Source organism: Lissotriton vulgaris, chromosome 1_1, assembly GCF_964263255.1.
Source record: "Lissotriton vulgaris chromosome 1_1, aLisVul1.2, whole genome shotgun sequence".
NCBI lineage: Eukaryota > Metazoa > Chordata > Amphibia > Caudata > Salamandridae > Lissotriton > Lissotriton vulgaris.
In genome coordinates this window covers 1,814,875,211-1,814,894,544 of record NC_141685.1, presented here as the reverse complement: position 1 = coordinate 1,814,894,544, position 19,334 = coordinate 1,814,875,211, and the positions used below count along the sequence as shown (strand labels likewise).

Sequence of the window (19,334 nt, the reverse complement as noted above, 5' to 3'; positions counted from 1 at the left end):
AAAACTACAACTTTTTTTTCTTTGCTGGTAACACATGGAAAAAATAGACCTACTGGAAAGACCAATCAGGACGAACAAACCTCTGCAAGATTGCTAGACTGTAACCTAGCAACACACTGTTCATTGTGACTCTGGCAATCCACGCCTCGTTTTTAAGGACCGCCATACAAACAAGGCTTGCCTACAGCTTTGCCTAGAAAGTTAGGATGGCCTCCCTCACAGTTGGATGCATCATGTTACGAGACTCACACACACAATGCAGATGAGGAGGGGACTGAGCTCGCTCTGGGTTGCGCACTATGCTGTTATAGGCCGCAAAGTTCCTGCACCACCACGGTAAACAGAACATGTTGCACACACTGGCCTGTACTTGAAATTACATCTTCACAACTCTTGACCAGTCGTGTATCTCAGCATACATCTGTGGGCCTCTGTAGTTTCCTTCCACAGTCTTTCTCCACACACCGAATTCAAAGGCTAGTTTAGGGTGACCTCGATTCTGGGCTCTTCTCAGGTTGTGGCTGAGCCAAATCGTAGTCAAAATTATGGTAAACAAAGACTCAATGTACCACAACTGTAGTGTAGAAAATGAGGTGCTTTATTGTAAGCAAGACAGACAAAAAGAGAGTTTTCCCTAACAAACCCAGAAAGGACTGGGAAATATTGTAGCAAAAAAAGGGTTCCTTTCCGTGGTTCTTAGATGCGAGTGTAATGTACTTTGTAAAGTAAGACACCTAAACCTTTCTGTCCTCAATTGTATATATACTAAACATCCCATAAATTATATTAAAAAAAATAATCTTCATTAAAATCATATTTATTAAAAGAAACAAACTTAGTCAAATAGCATTGTATAAGCAAAAGTTTTGCACATAAAAGATTACATAAATCAGTTATTCACAAGCACATTACAATATAATTCAACACAATTGCATGTAAAAAAGTTAAAAGTAGCCAAAATTGTCGACGCGTTTCGGTGTTTTAGATCGATGGCACACCTTCCTCAGGACTACATTAAAATTCTTGAATCTAAAAAGTATATGGACAATGGATTAGTATACATTCAGTGAGGGATTTAAATTTCATAGCAGAAAAGTGTATTTAATTCTAATGGTGTCTATATTACAAGTGACAAATTCCTTACATCTTTCGCAGTTTTCCATTAGCGGTACCAGTCTTAATCCTGGGGATAGAGTAACCTTATCCACTATTATGGGTCTTTGTGATTCCTTGAAAGACCTGTGTACAAAGAATGATATTCGGTATACGTTCTATGTATATTTTATATATGAACCGACTACTATTAAGCTATTTGCAGGACATAAAGATCTCATGCTTACTTTGTATTTATGATCGTGGCGTTGTAAATCGGTCTGCATATAAATCAGGAGACTCAGATTATTGCCAGCTCGGTAGGTTTTAAGGCGTCTTTCCACTCCCCAGCTTTACTTTAGCGTAGTTGGAATGGAATGCTTCTTATTTAAATTGAAGACAGTTCTTTTATCTAAATAGACAATAGATATAGTGTACAGGTATTAAACATCACTCTGTTTATTGGAGCAAAGTTAGACTACTTGAAATTCAAAATGTGGGAGAACCCAATGTGTGGATTCTTTATTAGGAGCAAAACATAGCTCTTGGTGAAAGTCAGGTCAGAGAACAGTCAATGAAACTGACATGTAAATTACTTAAAAGGACATATTAACCACATCGATGCTAGTGTTATTTTCCTCCTGTGCTGATATTGCTTGATTCCCATTGTTCATGACGAGCTCAGCTCGTCATGAGTGTATGGAGGTGTACATCATGACGAGCTGAGCTCGTCATGAGCGTCCAAGGAGTTAATAGGGACTCAGACTGTTAAATGGACCCGTGTAGGGCATTACCGGAATGATCTAAATGCCGCGTTATAGACAGGCGTCTGTTCGTTACCCTAGATGTGCACCCGCCCAGTAGCCCCATATGTCTTACCTCCGCGGTCGGAGCAGCGTGCCGCCTGCCTGGTCACCCGATCTCCAGCGTCAGATCGTGGACCAGAGCAGTACGGGTCTTTTTATATGTTAGGGGAGTGTTACATGATTGAATAATTGTCACCACCTGTGCCGTGATTATTTGGACTTGCATACTCTACGGCTTCCATTTTGGTAGTTTTTTCAGTCCCTTCACGCATAGTTGTGCATACAAATGAAGACGGACCACACGCGTATAGCGGTATTGCTTAATGATCGAATGTGAAAAGCCACGTTTAACTTATGGCTAGCCGTTCGTTTTTATGAAATTCACGGAAAGTGTGTTACATCCGAACACTGTATTGTGGTGTTTCGTTTCGAGTACTATTATCATTTTTCGATCTAATAATTAGCACGCCATTTTAGTAGTTCTTTTTAACGTTTCTACATAGTTTTAGTCTAGATGGACATTCTATATGGGGCTTCCGCGTGCTAATGAGCAGAACCCTGCTTTTCAGACATTTCACAATGCCTTCCATGAATTCATATGAGGATAAAACACATCACTAATGGTTTGCTTTATATTTCAATACATAAAACCGTATACATATATCTGCTTAAGGAACGCTCATGTCGTGGAACTCAGAGCATAAATACATTATTTTTAACATAATAAAATTTAATTATATAGGGTGACAATTTGTATAAACCAATTTATAGATGAAGATACTGAGGGAGTTATGTAGCTAAAGAATGCTCATGGTTATCACAACGGAGCGTCCTTTTACATTCTCATACATACATATAAACACAGAAGAGTTTATCGTTTCTGTATTTGTCAGTGCTTGGTTTCTAGAGTACCCCAATGGATGAATTTTGGACTTAGTGCTGGCCCTCTTGCATTTCTACATGTTCACATTTATATATGATCCAATTGTAAAATCCATCTTTTCATACAAACAAATATACATACTTGGATGCATACATTCTATATCTCTTATAATCTTGCTTGTTTTAACAGTTGATGTGATATTCTTATGAATTCATAACAGACATCATTTCAAAGAACATAAGGTGCGCCCAGAGGAGCTTTCAATGGTAGTTAAATATTATCTGACCAGTCTTTCCCACTCTTCTCTGCTGTTCAGACCATGGGTATATGTACGGAATTTGGACATGAAGAAATGTTCCCTCTGTTTGCGTTTTACGTCCAGATTCCCTCCTCTCATTGTGGTTTTTATTTTTTCTACTATGCACCATTTTAGTTCATCCTCTTTATGTTTCTCTGTGATCCAGTGATCAACCAGTGGGGCATTTTTCTTATGGTTTTTCAAAGCAGATCGATGCTCAGATAGGCGTAATCTAATCTCACGACCAGTGTCGCCAATGTACCCCTTTTGGCAAGGGCAAATTATTAGGTATATCACATTGGGTGTTCTACAGTTGACATGTTCGTTAACCCAATGTGATATGCCACTCAATTCAATTTTGTCTGATTGGATAATTGACTTGCAATGAGTGCACGTTCCACATGGTTGGTTACCCCTAATGGGCTTTCCCTGATCAATGCTTAATTGTTTATCCTTTTTAGGCTCTCTATAGGTCTGTACCAAGCAGTTGCGAATGGTCCTATTTCTTCTGTAGGAGAAAATCGGTTTAGGTAGAGGAATTTTACCTTCTCTGTTTATAATTGACCAATTTTTAGTAATACGGTTTTTTACTTTACAGCTTAAACCATTGAAATTTGAGACCATAACAATGTTGTTTTCAAGTTCTTTCTTTTTGTTACTGGTTTCAAAAAGGGATTCTCTGCTTTGATACTTAGCTCTTTTGTAGCTGTCCCTTATTAATCTTTTAGGATAGCCTCGTTGAAGTAATTTGATTTTCAGATTTTCAGCATGTTTTTCAAAGGAGTTTTTGTCAGTTCAATTCCTTCTTATCCTAATGAATTGACTGTAGGGGATACCATCCTTTTGATTTTTAGGATGGTAGCTATCATGGTGGAGCAAGGTGTTACGGTCTGAAGGTTTAACATACAGCTCAACACATAACTTTCCCTTATCTGCATTGATCTTAATATCCAAGAAGTCAACTGCCACTTGACTCTTGTTGGCTGTAAATTTAAGGTTAACATCCCCACAGTTGAGCCACTCCAAGAATGTAGCAAGATCTTCCTCAGTCCCTTCCCATATGAAGAAAACGTCGTCTATGAATCTAGACCAATGTTTGATGTTCTCATGGAAAGGGCTCAGTTCATTATATATGTGATGTTTTTCGAAATTCCCTACATATAGACAGGCTAGGCTCGGCGCACAGGTCGCCCCCATGCTGGTACCTTTAATTTGGCAAAAGAAATCACTATTGAACAAAAAAATATTGTTCAGAAGAACAGTTTCTATGCATTCTACAATAAAGGTGTTCTGTGCAGAGAGATAACCTTCTGCATCATTTGTGTTGAATTATATTGTAACGTGCTTGTGAATAACTATGATTTATGTAATCTTTTATGTGCAAAACTTTTGCTTATACAATGCTATTTGACTAAGTTTGTTTCTTTTAATAAATATGATTTTAATGAAGATTATGTTTTTTATATAATTTATGGGATGTTTAGTATATATACAATTGAGGACAGAAAGGTTTAGGTGTCTTACTTTACAAAGTACAGTACACTCGCATCTAAGAACCACGGAAAGGAACCCTTTTTTTGCTTTATTGTAAGCAGCCACAACTTAACATCGACAGGAGCAAATAACCAACATAGAACCTTTAAAAGCAACTTCCTCAAAACACTCAAAACTCTATTGATTAAACATTCCACAGAACCATAGCGAGCCTTGGAGATATGCTAAGAACCAAACCATAGAGACATGACTTAATGCATATCAAAGGATAACATCATCACACTCTGGCAGTTCTAAAAGTATACAAAGCCAAGGCCATTTACCTTGCAAGGCTCTGAGAAATCTCATTGTGCCTCCCACCTCCCCAAGATTCACATATGTACAGCAGAACAGCCCTTAAGCATTACCAAACACTTTCGTTCTTAAGATAAATCGGCTCCTGAGATCCTTGCTTTGGATGGACAGCCTGCCAGGAATGGCACTCCCAACAGTCCACATAAGAAGGGGCATAGCATTACCTAACATGCGTAAATATTAAGAAGAGGCCCAGATCAGTGTCATAAACAATTGAGCATATGCACAACTGGATCATCCTACCTTTGAATAGACTGAATGAGAAAGCCTATCTCCAGGTACTGTACAGTGGCGGGCTCTGGGCTGACGCCTGACTCCGGCGACGGTGGTATCAAGCGGGCATCAATCAATCAATCAATCAAACGTTTGTAAAGAGCGCTACTCACCTGCGAGGGTCTCAAGGCGCTAGGGGGGGTTGGGCAGCTACTGATCAAACAGCCAGGTCTTGAGGAGTCTCCTGAAGGTCAGCAGGTCCTGGGTCTGTCGAAGGTGGACGGGAAGGGTGTTCCATTTCTTGGCGGCGAGGTAGGAGAAGGCTATGCCCGCGGTGGTTGTTCGGTGGATGAGTGGGACGGTGGCGAGGGCCAGGTCGGCGGAGCTGAGCTGGCGGTGTAGTAGGTGAGTCACTTGTTGAGGTATGCTGGTCCGAGGTTGTGGAGTGCTTTGTGAGCGTGGGTGAGGAGCTTGAAGGTGATCCTCTTGTTGACGGGAAGCCAGTGCAGGTCCCTCAGGTCGGCTGTGATGTGGCTGTTGTGGGGATGTCGAGGATGAGGCATGCGGAGGCGTTTTGTATGCGTTGGAGTCTCTTCTGGCATAAATTACTAAGGTCAATGAAATGGGAGAGGAGGTTGACTCCAAAGACTCCACTATGGTCGGGCACTAAACTGGACCAGGAGCCAACATTACCAGGCTTCAAAAAATGAAATGATATTGGACTCCCCAGCTTAGAGAGTGTGCGGGATTAAACTGTTATTGTACGTTTTGCACACCTACAGCTGGAGTATGAGATGGCACCCTCACAAATATTTAGATACCTCCAATTGCGTCACGCGATGCAAACAAGGATCTCACATGGGGAGGAAACTAAGGAGGACTCCCAACTGAAGGAAAGATTGCAAAATTGCCACCTGACCATGAAGGCAATTTCCATCACCTATCGCACTGCAATGAATAACAGGCAGAAAGTGCTTGACTATTCAAGGTCCCGCTGGCAAACTGACGTAAGGGAGCTTGATTATCATGACTAGAGGGTTACACTCCAATTCCCACATGAGGTAGCAATAAAAGCGGGTTTTCACCTAACCTGTTTGAAAATATTGCATAGAATGTACTATATGAAGTCACTTCACACAATGTAGGTGGGGCCAGCGACAACATGTGTACGCACACATGTGGGCAGCAGTCGCTGCCTGCATGTCTCGTGGGTGGGGGTGGACAGGGGGTTGCACAGTGTGGGGGGGGTCGCGGCGGGAGTTTAAGTTTAATGATAAATAAATAAATGTTATTGTAGCAGGCAGCCTCCCTCCGCTAAGCGAATCACAACGCTGCAATGGACTGCATACATGTGTTGCATTAGAGGTTTTTTTACCTGGATTAGTCCACGAACCACTAATAAGTATACTGTTGTATTTGATTTCTGTCTCTCTCTTCTTTTGTTTTATCTTTCTTTTAGACAATATATTTTTAATTTGCTGATACAGTGTATGTACTATTTGTAGGATTTATATATGTGATATATTTGTTTTTGATGCTTGATGAATTTTTGCATCTTCCTCTTAATTAACTGATTTGCTGTCTATGAAATTGTACGATATATGTTTTTTAGAATATGAAGATTTATGAATTCTGTACAATGAACAATTTTTAATGGTTCCAACATTTTTTAAATAAAATATAGGTGGCATTCCATTATTAGTCAGTGGTTGTTTTGAGGCATTGCAAATATAGGCATATGACTTTTTTGCATGTTTGCTATGAATGGTTTGTGGTATGTTTAAGATAATTGGTTGAACAATTATTTTATTTGGTTACCAAAGGAAATTATATTCTTCTTTGACTAAGTAACGCCCTGTCCCTCTGGTGCCTGGGGCTTCTCTCTCTTTATTGGGAAACTCGGATGTCTCCACTTTTAAAAAAATTGCTGGTTAACGTAGGCTTCCTTCTGGCAAAGAGAGAGATTACGCTGCAATGGGGGAGCACTACTAACCAGCTATTGTGGAACTAGGAAAGGGGAATGAACATGTTCTACATCAGGGAAAGGTTGTTATACGAGTGTGTCCAAGGAAGTTTGAAAAAAAATTAGGAGGATGGGGCGCCCAAAGCTAACACCATGTTGCCTGGGTGACTAGCTGAGCCCAAAATAAGGTAGGTGATGAAGCCCTGCCAATGATGATTATGAACCGACAAAACCCCCAAAATGAAAAAGGTTCACAAATTGTTTACTTGTTTAGATAACTGTCTGTTTGTTTTAAAAATGCAACTAATTAAGCTTAAAAAAAAAAAAAGAAAACAAAATAAAGACTAGCTAACAACGCCCCCCGTGTGACGATGGTGACTTTCACTCCTAGTTTGAAGTCAACTGCACTAAGCGTGCACACATTATAAATACGGGTATACAAGACAGAGCATGTTTAGGGGGCTGTCGGCTGAAAAATCAAGATCTAAAAAGAAACACACAAGCCATGGGGAGATTGGTTTGCAGTACCGGGTATTAAAAATCTATTCATTGCTACGTCGCTTGTAACAGCCACGAACGAACTTTTTTGGGGGGCATTACAAATAAAGGTCATACTTTCACAATGAGGGTAACTGGAAAACTATACTCAATAAATATTACACCTGACTGAAAAACAACTTAGCAGCATTTTTAGGACTGTCATACCTTAAACTGTTGCAAAGACGTTGCGACGTTAGTCTTATAATAATCAGCTACAAGTTGTACAGATCAGACAGACCCGGAAGCACTCTGTCAATTTCCCTTACGGAACCTGGACAACGGCCAGAGTGGGGAAAGGTTGTCTGTTAAGTAGAATAGCCATCTTGAAATCTCATTTCTTTAATGAAAATGTTACTGTTCGAGAGCCGTATTATTACTGTTGGAGAAAATGCAGTACTGTAGTACTGAAAATATGTAGCGATTACTTTAATTATTTTCTTGCTCTATGTCAACAATAACAGCATTTATGTTCTTACATTGACTGTTACATACGTATGGACATAAGCAGCTAAACAGACAGTCGCATACATTATCGGCAATCTCCAACTCGAAGTATATTTAGCATATCTATGGCAAGTCGACTTCATAATGACCGCATACTTGGAATATATAACTAGAGTGATGACTAAACTGGCTTTAATGTGAAAGATGGCGTACAGTGCCGAGGAATAGCTACCAACACAAGAGCTTTAAGGTCAGCGTTGACACAAAGCGTAGTGAAATGTTGTCCTTTTCTCATGTCTATATGCTAGTCACAGTCCTATTTCAATGTCTATTTACGTACATTTTCCTCCCCCACTGCAACACCCAGTCAGCAGTGAATCTTTCAGCCTTCCCGTTCAGGAGCTGGCTGAAACCTGGGGATACTGTAGCATCTGTATACAGCGTACTGTCCTCAGCTTGTGTCTGAAAGGCACATTATAACAACAGGATGGAGGCACAGGACCCCAGCAGGTGAGCACTGCTTAATTGGTGTCTACGGATCGCAAAGGAATAATAGGGCTAAGCAAGACGGAAAAATTGGAAAATTAACTACGACCGATTACGCATGCGCGGGGTCTTCTTTTCCAGCAGCAGTTGTACAAAGAAGAAAAGGCGCGGGGACCAGCAAACCTCCAGTAGACGAGTGGTACCAGGATGGATACTCACAGCATCCTCGTTTTAAAGGCACCCGTGAGAAAGGAGGCACCGTGACCCCACTGCATAATTGCCATCATGCAATAACATGCCCTAAATAGCTTCTAAATTGCCTTTGGCTTGTGTGACACATACATCGCCCAGACTAGCTTTATAAAGCATTTTATGAGGTCTTATCTGCAATTTTTTTTAGCTGGCTGGCATGTTTCAGTCCTAGACCGTTGTGACTAGTAAACGATCATAACACCAACGGTTGTAAGGGGTGGAGTTCGAAAATGGACATAATATATTTATTCACTTTAAAGTACAGAATGTGCTTTAGTGAACTTTTCCGGATAGTTCGATACACCCCTGTAAGTTCCTGAGTTAGGAAGGCGCAGAACTGTGAACCTTTAAGTACACAAGGCCTCGTTAAACATCGATCATTGCCAATTGTTCCTCTAGCCCCAAACCAATGTTGTATTAACTTTTGAGCTGCTGAGTGCTCTCAATATTCTTGGTCGCACTTTCATGTTGATACCTCGTTCTTTCCCTTCAGTGGTAACTGTTCTAGATGGTGTCTGCATTCTGCAGCCTTATATAGAATGTAATGTGCACAGTGTTCTAGAATAGTTTCCATTCCAGCAAACCGGTCCTAGCTGAATGTGAGCTTCCACAAATTTAATGTGACCTCCGATACTTAGTAGATAAGTTTGAAACCTTGTAAGGAGTTCCATCGCCAAATTTACTGCAGTTTGGCAACGAGCACAATCCGCAATCACCTGTTTTCAAGAGGTGAGGAAGAGTGAAACTCGCATTAGCATCTTTGAATGAAATGATACGTCACAGCCTGGTGGGACGTGTGACAAGCGACGCTGCTGTGATTAATTAGAAATGTATGACCCGAAAATTTACATTCCACTTAGAATAAAGGTGCAGAATACAAGCCATATCTCTAGCGTGGCAGCATAGCAACCCGTTATGAATATGAATTTTGCATTTAGTGTGGGAGCTAAGTAATGCGGAGGGCGACATCTGAAAGACCCTCCCACATAACAGAACTGACTTGAAGAGCTTTTCCACTGCTACACGTCCCCACATTCTGCCGTTCGTTTCGTGCGGGTCACCCGAAGTGCAAACTGGAGTAGTGGCACAGCCACATAAAGCTTTCCGATCTAAACCCGTCTTAGCGTTGTTGACATTTTTCTGTTTCTGCCCAGGAAGTAAACGCTGTCCAAGCCAGAGTTAAACAGAGGTCGACACTCTAAACGGAGAGAAAGGACATAAATCATAGCATAAAGAAGCAATGCATGCCATATAGCGCCCTAGAGGTAATTACAGCAAGGTCACCTATTGCTCAAGTTTGTCTGGCTCTTGCATGTGCATCATTAACACTTGTCCAGCCATCATCCCAGCACAAGTGTGTATATTTGAACTGCCCAGCCGGGATTACAAAATGTACTTACATTTGCACATGCTTTCGTGGAAGGCTCTCCGGCAATAACATAGCCACCTAACTTTGTTTATTACTCAGAACAACCTCAGACAGAATGAGAAGTTGCATACACATATTTGTGAATTATTTCCTAACCTTGAATGGTCAAAATTGCTCTCCTGAAAGACAAGAGTATTATTGAGAACTGCTAGAGACGCTGCGTACGTTCAAGTTCTTGCCAGTTGCAGTAGACTTGCAAGGTCCTCCATAACAGATGTTTACAAGGTAGCCAAGCAAAGCTAGACATTAGATTTGTAAAGTCAGTGACTGACGATAACAAGACGCAAGTTTTGTACTCGTTCGTAGAGGCCATATGTGACAGTAGAGGAGTTTGTAGCATGTTTAAGAGTTGTCAAAAAGTGTACATTTGGAGAGATGACTTACGAGTTAATAAAGGGCCATTTACTTGTGCAGTGCTACAACAAAAAATGCAGGAGAGGCTAGAAAAATGTAACCTAACTCTTAAGGAGGCTATCACGATATCAAAGATTGTTGAGGAATTATCTGCATTAATGAAGGATATGAACAGAAGGACAGTAGACAAGTGTACTAGTGATTTGCTTGGCTGTTCTGTGTGTCCTGCACCTTTGTTCGCGCGCTGGTGTGCGGATTGCGTCTGTGAGCATGAGTAGTTTTTTAAGGATTGTATTGTTTTAAAGCTGTTTTTCCTTGTGCTAATGCTTTAGCAGGACGTGTACATCTGAATTGTACAGCTCTCTTGGCATTGCGGGTGCATCGGTTTAGTCAGTTGCTGCTGTCTCCAAGTACTGAAGGCTGTGCGTAGATCAGTCAGAGGAGAAATGCACAAATGAGACAGATGACTCACTGAAACACACCAGGCTCAACAAGACTGCGCAAATCCTGCAGAATTTCCAACATTAAGCAATCTTGGTAGTGAAGTAATCCAGATCAGCTACCGCAGGACAGCGTGAAAGTTTACAGCACAATAACTGTGACCTCCCCAAAAGTGCCATAAATCGCCAACTCCTGTCGCCAAATGTTGCAAGAAAGTTGGCACTTAAGGAGGAGACACACAGAAAGCAACATTTCCCAAAAGGTTTCTTTCTGTAACCATATATACAGGAGCCCACAGTCAGCGCAACCAGAGCATCAGCGTTTCTTCTGGATTGTGTGAAGAAGTACAGACAGGCAGGATAACAGCAAAACAGATCTTTATTTTAAGCTCAAGGTACAGCAAAGTCATTGCCACAGGGCAGCCAGCAGCAACTGACTCTCAGTACTTGGCAACCAGACCGAGCACTCTTTACATTCTAGAGTCCTAGAGGTAGTGTGTTCCATGTGAGTGCAGCTGGCTAGCACAGAGTAATGCAAAGGTAATTACCACACACCTTCCTCTCAATACAAAATATAACATTGAGAGAATAAAAAGTTAATTCAGTTCAAAACATAGTTAGGTAGTTTCCGTGGAGTTTAACAAGTGCGAGTGCTCCTACGCAGAGGAGAAACAACCCTGGAAGAAACACATTTATCATCCCTGCCATCAGGAACACACAGGAACAATTCTACTCAAATTCTAAATGCGCCAATCGTCAAGTTTAACAGCATTAAGAAATAGATTAGTCGCAGCACGAGGCGTGGAGAATTTTGCACTATCACACTTCTGGGGAATGCTTACCCTCACACGGTCACTCACCCACGCTAACCAAGGTGCGAGAAACCGCATGTCTGGTATCAAAGTTGGCCTTTCTCTTAGCTGAGTTGAGATCCTGACGAGCGCACCATTGAGCATCTTCACAAGTGTCAATATCGGTACCTTTCCCTTTCATCCAAGTTTGAAACACGTAAGTATTAGGAGTGTGTCCTCTAAAAAACTCAAAAAGGACTTTCTCAGTGGTAGAATGTGGAGTTAAGCGCTAAACCATAACTCGCCCTACAATTACTGCCCTCCAGTCACGGTTTTGTTGGCCAGTTAAATTGATTCTTTCAGAGCACGGTTAAATCTCTCTACCGTTCCGTTACTTTCTGGATGATAGAGAGAACAATGCTTGTGTTCAATTCCTTTCTTGGTCAAGAACTCCTCTATCTCTCTTAATGATAACTGTGTGTACACCATTGTCGGTCAGTAGAGATTCAGGAAGACCTTCCCTGCAGAAAATTTAATCTAAGAACTTTATGACATCTTTAGTTTCTATGATCTGTGTGACTTCGACTTCCAACCAGTTGGAGTACATGTCAATTAAGACAAGAACATAAGATTGACCCCTCTTGGAGGAGACAGGTCCCAACAGATCTAAGGCCACATGCTGCCAACAACACATGGGAGGCTCTTGTATAATCATTGGTTGAACCCTAGTTTTGCAAAATTTATCACAGGCATTGCACTCCATGCAATCTCTCACCATTCGCTGTACAAGAATATCCATGCCGGGCCACCACAAGTGTAGACAAACCCTCTCCTTGGTTTTGGAGATGCCTTGGTGACCCAGAAGAGCCAAACAGACTATTTTCTGCCTGAGGGATGTTGGAGGAACACACGCATTCCCCTCCAAAGTAAATCATCACTCACCGAAAGGTTATTCTGTACATTCCAGAATTTCCAGACACCTTCAGTCAATCTCTTGATACCCGTCCACCCTCCTGACACTAATCTGCACACATCAAGCAAGTCAATGTCACTTTTCATAGTCTCTCCATTCTGACTCAGAAACAACTCCTTCGACCACCTCACATACTTTGAAGTCATCAATTTCCCAGGTATCTCCAGGGTCAAGAGAGGTTTTGTCTGCTTGATTGGGAACCAAGCGAGAAAGACAGTCTGCCTCTTTGTTATCCACCCCCGGGATGTATTTTACAACCAAGTCAAAGGCCTGGAGGGCAATGACCCACTTACATATCCGTGAGAAGACAGCGTCTTATTACTTTTTACAGAATAGATCTTTTAGAGGCTTATGATCTGAATGAACAACAAAAGAGGTACCCCAGAGGAATTTCTTGAGCTTCTTTATTGCCCAGAAAATGCACAACTCCTCCTTTTCAATTACCGAATATTGAAGTTCTAGACCAACGAGAGCTCTTGAGAAAAACAGGATAGTTTCTTCCCTGCAGACCCTGGTCTAAGAACGGCACCCACGCATCTCGAACTGGCATCGGGGGCGAGAATGGAGCTTGAATAGTATCAAAGCTATGTAGAGCGGGAGTGCAACAAAGAGCTTTCTTGACTTTCTCGAATTGCAACTGGCACTGAGTAGACCAGGAGAATTTCACACCCTTCTTTAAAAGGGACCTGAGAACAAAGGTACGGCAGACCAACAGTGGAGCAAATGTATTGTAGTACTCAGCAATTCCTAGGAAGGTCACTAGTTCATCTCTGGACTGCGGGACGGAAAGTTTCTAAATGGTCTTCACAGGCGATCTCTGGGCCTAATTCCATCACTGGTCAAACGGTGACCCAAGTAGTCAATTTCAGAAAGATTAAACTTGCATTTATTTCACGCAGAGTTAGACCTCTCGCACTGAATCGTTCAAGCACACTCCTCAGTCTTGCATCATGTTCACTTTGAGACGAACCATGGATCAAAACATCATCCTGGTATATCTTAACTCCTTCAACACCACTCAACACGTCTTCCATGACTCTCTGAAAAACAGAGGTAGCAGAGATCAAGCAAAAAGGAAGATGTGTGAACTTGTATGTTCCAAAAGGGGTTATTAAGGCAGTTAAGTCCATGGACTAATCAATTTTGACTTGATGATATGCAGCACAGAGATCTAAATTGGAGAAGATAAGTGCATCCTCAACTGGGCTAACATTTCATTGATGTTTGGGAAAGGGTACCTGTCGGCAACCATCGCACTGTTGTGAGTGTGAAGATCCACACATAAGCGTACCACGCCAGAAGCTTTGCTTACTAGAACCACTGGAGCCAACCATTCACTAGCCTCTGTTTCAACAATGATACCTTCTTTCTTTGATTTCTCAAGCTTGGCGAGCATAGACTCCCTCCTAGCCAAAGCAGGGGCGGCTCTAGGCTCATGGTGGCCCTGGGCAGGGAGCATAGGTAGGGGGACCCGGAAGAGGGGGTCCGGGTGGGGCGGAGCCTCCTCCGGAGCGCAGGAAGGTGTTTGGAAGTGGAACAGAGCCGGAGGCCGCCAAATCCCTGCCAGGGGCCACCACGCACATATGTATCCATCCTCAGAGGATTATTATATTAAGGATAAGGCCGGCCCTGGCCAAAGGTACACTGCGTACTTTACATGTTACAGGTTGAGAATCTTGCTTTAGTATAATCTTGTGCGTGTAACCCGATAGACAACCCATCCTCTCGCAAAAGACTTCTTTGAATTCAGAACGTAGAACACAGCTCGAATCACTCACATTAGAAATAACATTTGCACAGCTCTCACTTGGGTCAAGGTTTGAAGTAACAGGTGGTGAGGAGATGTCTCTGAGGATAAGGCTGGGATCACCACCAGGAACTAAAGACACACCTAGGTCGGCCTGGTGAAACCAGCTGATTATGCTGTCACCTCTGCATGAAACATATATCTTCCCTGCAGTTAGCCTACCTTTGTATTCAATATTGTCAAAGAGCATCTTAATGCTGCAGTTAGCCTACCTTTGTATTCAATATTGTCAAAGAGCGTCTTAATGTTGCAATCATTCCTTTTGTTTCTTGTCATCAAATTAATGATGATCTTGCTGGGTCCAATCTTCTTCGCTCGTTGCCAGTGTGAAGAAGTACAGACAGGCAGGATAACAACAGAACAGAGCTTCTTTATTTAAGTTTAAGGTACAGCAATGTCCTTGCCACAGGGCAGCCAGCAGCAACTGACCAAGCACTCTTTACATTCTAGAGTCCTAAAGGTAGTGTGTTCCATGTGAGTGCAGCTGGCTAGCACAGAGTAATGCATAGGCAATTACCACAGATTGCTTGTGATTGAAGCACATATTTGATGGGCTCTCCCACATGTTGCACTTTGTTTTCTTGAGCGCATTTGCACTGATCTGCACAGTGTGTTGCTACGTGACAGATGATTACGGATACTTTGTTCCCTTTGCACTGCATGTTGGGCTGTGATTTTCTTCAGGGTTGACCCAGCTGTGTCTGAATATGTAGCACTGTGCTGGATTTCTTTTGTTGTGCTTTCCAAAGTTTAATCCACCCATGGCTGACGTATCTGTAGCCTGTATTTCGGTGACAGGCATTTGAAGTACTTATACACCTGTCCCAATTCAGGCCTGTTAGACCTAGCATTCCTTGGTGTGATTACCCCTGACATTTTGTCTCTACCTCCTCTATTTTGGATGCTGTGATGGATTTCGTTTTGCCAACTTAGATGCTTTTGGCACCTTGCCACTGCTGATCAGTGTCAAAGTGCAAGTGCTCCCTGTATAAAGTGTAATTGTAATTAGTTGTCCATGATTGGTATGTTTGCCTTACTAGTAAAGTCCCTAGTAAAGTGCCCTATGTGTGCCAGGGCTGGTAATGCAACTGCTACTAGTGGGCCTGCAGCACTAATTGTGCCACCCACACAAGTAGCCTTAAAGAGGGAACTCGGGCCTGCCACTGCAGTGCCTGCGCGCAGTTTGTTAAACTGCCATGGTCTGACAAGTGCACCCACTTGCCAGACCTTACCCTTCCCTTTCTCTGCACATCAGACACCCTATGGTAGGTCCTAGGTACCCCCTGTGCATGGTGCAGTGCTTGTGAAAGGTAGGACATATACTAAGGTGTGTACCATGTCCTGACAGTGAAATAATCTCCATTTCGTTTTTCACTGTGGAAGGGCCATCTTACCCATAGGATAGAATTGGGAGGCTGTGTAATATGTTTTCCATCCTATCTCCCCAAAGGCTTAAGATGGAGAGGTGAAGTTTAGTGTGGCTGAACTCGCAATGTAATAACACATCTTTTTATGAAGGTGGTGTTTACATTGTGTTTAGAAGCCACTCTTTCAGAAGTGCCTGGATTGTTGTGCCCTAACATTTCTGTGTGTCTCTACCTGTTGTGGATTGACTGTCTGGATTTGAAAGTGATAGGATCTGGGGAATGTCTTGACCCAGGGAGGAGGTGAGACAGCAACAGGCTGCCCTGCATCTTGAGTGTAGTGGGAGGAGTAGCCCCTAGATGCGAAGAGGCCTGGGTTGCTGCCATAAAACAATGGTCCCATCTCCTGATTGAGAATCCAGACCCCCACTAATTAAAGGATGAAGGTGTCACTGGCATGGAGGCACCCAGAACTGGTTTGAACAGGAGTCAGTGCCCCCTGAACACAAAGACTTCAAAGACATTTAGGGTATAACTATGAGAGCTGAAGCCCCTGAACTTTGGAGAAATTGATTGATCAAGTTTGAACAAGACTGAATGTACTTTGCGGTCAAGAAGAACCTTTGTCAAGGAAGAAACAACCGAAGAGACTGAAGGAAAGGACTGACCCTTGCTGTGTGATCTTGGGCTGGCCTGCAGTATGCTGTTTTAACCAAGTAGAGGCTAAAGGGACTTTGCTGTGTGCGGTGTCCCCCCTGCTTGAAAGGACTTTGCTGTGTGCTGAGTCCGGAAGTAACTTGCCCCAAGGGCCCGAGGTGAGCTGGCTCCCTGTTGTGGAAACTCTAGAACACCAATGTTTCCAGGAGAGTCTCAGCGATGCTGTGTACGTGTGCTTTGTGTAGCCTGAGACCTTCATGAGGATTGCCTTGTTATCGTGCACGCCTGGAGTCCAAGTGAGTCTCAGCGACGCTGTGTGCTTCGTGCAGCCTGAGACCTTCGTGAGGAGTTCTCTGTGATCATGCACGCAAAGCTCAAGTGAGTCTTGGCGACGCTGTGTGCATGTGCCTTGTGGCAGCCTGAGATCTTCGTAGCATCAGCGACCCGGACCGGCAGCCCCGGGGGAGCTGAGCTGCCCACCCGAACCTGCCGTTGCCAGAGCGGGACCTCGAACCAACTTCGTCAAGGGAGAGTCTGAGTCCCCCCGCCCGAAATTCACAGAGATTGCATCGGAAGCCAAGTCGCTGGAATAGGAGAGAGGTCGCACCCCCCAGGTAGCATGTGTCGACGCCTGGGGAGCGGTGCGGGCTCGGAGGGAGACGTTGTCGGCTTCTCCCCTTACTGCAGCGCGAGCCTCTGCTTCGGGTCATATTCCGGCCCATACTTGCCAAAGGAGTAGCAGTACCAGTACCAGAGTGCGGAGCTGCACTCTTTGTTTACAACATACCCGTGTGGGGGCAACTGTTGACAGAGGCTGACTGAGAGTCAGCACGAGTAGCGGAGAGACCGCCTAAGGCCCGGTGATCGGTGCTGGAGCATATTACGCATTACATTATTCCTGCATACCGAACTACCTGATTTTCGTATAACGCATTGCATTGTTTATGCATAACAAACGTCCGGATTAGTGTATTATGCATTGCGTTATTCCTGCATAACGCACTACCTGATTAGTGTATTACGCATTGCATTACTTCTGCATAACAAAGTACCTGATTGTTGCGTTACGCATTTCATAATTGTTACATTGGAAAGTGCCTGATTCTAGCATTACGGACTGCATAGCATTGCAGTAGGACTGCAGTGGAACGTTTAGAAGTGCTCATTAATATCGCCAGAACTTACAAGGTCTGGCTGGGCTAACAACCGGCCAGGAAGAATATTACAAATACGCATATGTTGGATTTATATCGTGTGGTCTTATTGTAAATCTTTTTATATACATTTATACTCGTTTTTTATGAAACTTGCGTGGAGTCCATTTGTGGTGTCATCATTGGGTTGCTGTGAGCATGGTTGGAATACTTTACACATTTGCCTTGAAGATAAGCTTGGCCAACCTACCCAGCTACCAAGGGGGTGAGCGGGGGATATCTGAGAATGTGTCCTTCCTTTCCCTCACGTGGAAACAAGAGACCCTATTTACTCGCCAGGATCTGAAGTACAATTGTTATTTTTATGGGTATTCTAGGGAAATTCCTGGTGTTGGCTTATTTTTTTCTAGTGTTCGGAGTATGGCATCCGTGGCAGCTACTAATTTGGCCCTCGTCACCCATTTTCTTCAGCATCCGACTAAACCTGCAATTAAATGGAAGTTATTGTTGCACTCCTTTGAGAATTACTTGGTGGCAGTGGGGAAAGATGAGTTTGACTCTAAACACAAAGGAGCCATTTTATTTTCCCATCTGGACGTTGAAGGTCAGCAAGTTTTTGACACTTTGCCAAAGTCTGTTCCTCCTGCTGCTGAGGCTGGAGATGGGAATAAGCTTGCTGAAGCTGTTGCGCACCGGCAACAGAAATTTTCGAAGGAACTCAGTATTCTCTTGGAAAGATTACATTTCTTAAAAAAAACAATCTGCTGATGAATCTGTTGAGAAATGTATTTCAGCTTTAAGGTCTCTTGCTGTTACTTGTAATTTTGTTGCTTAACTTGATACCTGCGTGATCAATTTGTGTACAGTTGCTATTCGAACAAAATACAAGAAAGACTATTGAGTTGCAGCGCTCCATCGTTCGGTGAAATATTGGATCCAGCAAAAAACATTAAACGCTCAATTGCCATCACGTGTTCCATTTCTCAAGAGTGTTTGAGTAGTTAATTTTGTTGATGAAGCTTAACCTGTTGATTTTATGCGTGTAATAGACAAGAATGCTAAGTTTTCAACACAAAACTCAAACCAAGTTTGTTATAGATGCGGATCGAAAACTAATTTGGAAACCTATCCATTTTGTCCAGCTGTTGCACTAAGTGTAAGTAGTTATGTCATTTTCATGGGTTTGTAAAATGGGCATGAATTTTACTAAAGTGCTTAGTAATGAAATTGCGGACAATGATGATACTGATTTTTCTAATCTGATGCTCAATTCGGAGGTGGTTTCGGATGCTTCAATGAAGGGTAAAGACCCTGTATGTAAAGTGAATTTGGGGGATGTTATAATCGTTGATATTATGCGTGATTCTGTCACAATTAATATAGATACACTGTTTTAATGCTCATTGTGGTGTTTCTGTTGTGTTATCTGAACCTGATAACCATCCTAAAGCCTACGGAGATCAGGGCATTGATATGCTGGGGTATTGTGAGCAACTTGTCACATGTTTGAGCAGAATGGTGTTCACCAAAGTTTATGTTG

General features: G+C 42.7%; 1 protein-coding gene across 1 annotated transcript in view; it reads left to right on the top strand.

The window, feature by feature from the left end:
* The first annotated feature begins 8,441 nt into the window (after positions 1-8,441).
* The window catches only part of TDG (thymine DNA glycosylase), a 214,487-nt gene continuing 203,594 nt past the window's right edge, over positions 8,442-19,334 (top strand). Inside the window, exon 1 of the mRNA XM_086919167.1 lies at positions 8,442-8,597. Coding sequence (XP_086775293.1) covers positions 8,575-8,597 — 23 coding nt within the window. The 5' untranslated portion in view covers positions 8,442-8,574. The remainder of the gene's footprint in view (positions 8,598-19,334) is intronic.